Genomic DNA, 1,180 nt, shown 5'->3' with positions numbered 1-1,180 from the left:
AAACACATCACAGAAGGAACTAAAGCTACACAATTCCTTAACTCCTTGGCACTCCTTAAAAGAAAAGAATTAAAATAAACCAAGATAAAGATGGAAAACACTTGAATCCCACTGCGCTGGAAATGGCTGATGGTCAGGTCCGCTCTCCAAAGAGCCAATCAAGTTGCTAGATATTGTTTTTATCTCCTTGAAATGTCTGGTTTGTCTGTAGTGGATATGATGATGACTAACAACCATGTCAGGCTTTTCTTTGGATGGAGTGACGCTTTTGTTTCCCTCTGTAGGCACACGGAAGAGCCAAGGCATTGGGGGAGGAGAAGGGGGTGGGTGCGGGGTCTTAGCGTCTCATCTGGCCCATCTGATAGTTTTCTCTGGGCTGGCGGTGATGCCTCTGTGGCTGCGCCTGTCGCTGCTGCTGCTGGCCCCGGGCTTGCCGCGGTCCGCCGTGCCCGGCATGAGGGTGCTGGGACTGGTGCTGCACCTGGGAGCTGGCGTGCTGCTGTGCTCGCCGTCTCTTCAAAGTGCCTATCGGGGATAAAGATGCATAGATATCATTGCTATAAACGGATATTCTCTGAAAATTTCAGAGAAAATTTCAGTTTGGTCACTAGGTGGTGATTGTGATATAGTAGAACACTTTTTTTTAAGAAGAATAAGCAGAAATTGAGCAAAAAACGGTGCTTTAGACCACAAATTGTTACTTAAAAAAATACTTCCTTAAAGAGTTTACAAAATTCACACCTGTGAGATTATAAAGACGTTTATTTAGTCAGCAATGTGTGTTTAGGTTGACCGAGCTTTAGGACTAGTTGTCCAAAGTGAAATTCCGTTAAACGCTAGCATCAAGCTAACTTTATGTGTTTAGATAGGTTACAATTTTTATGGATCGATTATTGATCTATTAGGCTTAGATCGATTCAAATTGATTAATCGATTTTATTAACCCTACCCTAATGACGTTATCAATCCTACCACTCTTGTGCGGTTTAGTGAAAATGTATTTTTTATTTTTATTTTTTTTATCAAAGATGGAAATAATGTCTAACCCCTCTTGTATCTAAATTAGGGCTGTCAGATTTGTCACGTTAAAAACGCGTTAATCTGACATGTGTTTGACGCCGACAATTTTTTTGACGCATTAATCGCGGATTTTCTCATACGTGCCTTTCCATACCGCGCG

The 1,180-nt window shown here is 41.9% G+C and overlaps 1 protein-coding gene across 1 annotated transcript in view; it reads right to left on the bottom strand.

Annotated features, from left to right (window-relative positions):
* LOC112152362 (disintegrin and metalloproteinase domain-containing protein 10) overlaps window positions 1–1,180 on the bottom strand; it is a gene marked incomplete in the record, with an annotated part of 24,055 nt that overhangs the window by 2,165 nt on the left and 20,710 nt on the right. The window contains 1 exon segment of the mRNA XM_024281888.2: window positions 1–525. Within this exon segment, the coding sequence (XP_024137656.1) occupies window positions 338–525 (188 nt within the window).

Source organism: Oryzias melastigma, linkage group LG6 (assembly GCF_002922805.2).
Source record: "Oryzias melastigma strain HK-1 linkage group LG6, ASM292280v2, whole genome shotgun sequence".
NCBI classification, from domain to species: domain Eukaryota; kingdom Metazoa; phylum Chordata; class Actinopteri; order Beloniformes; family Adrianichthyidae; genus Oryzias; species Oryzias melastigma.
Note: the sequence above shows the minus strand (reverse complement) of the source record. Positions and strands in the feature narration are given on the sequence as shown.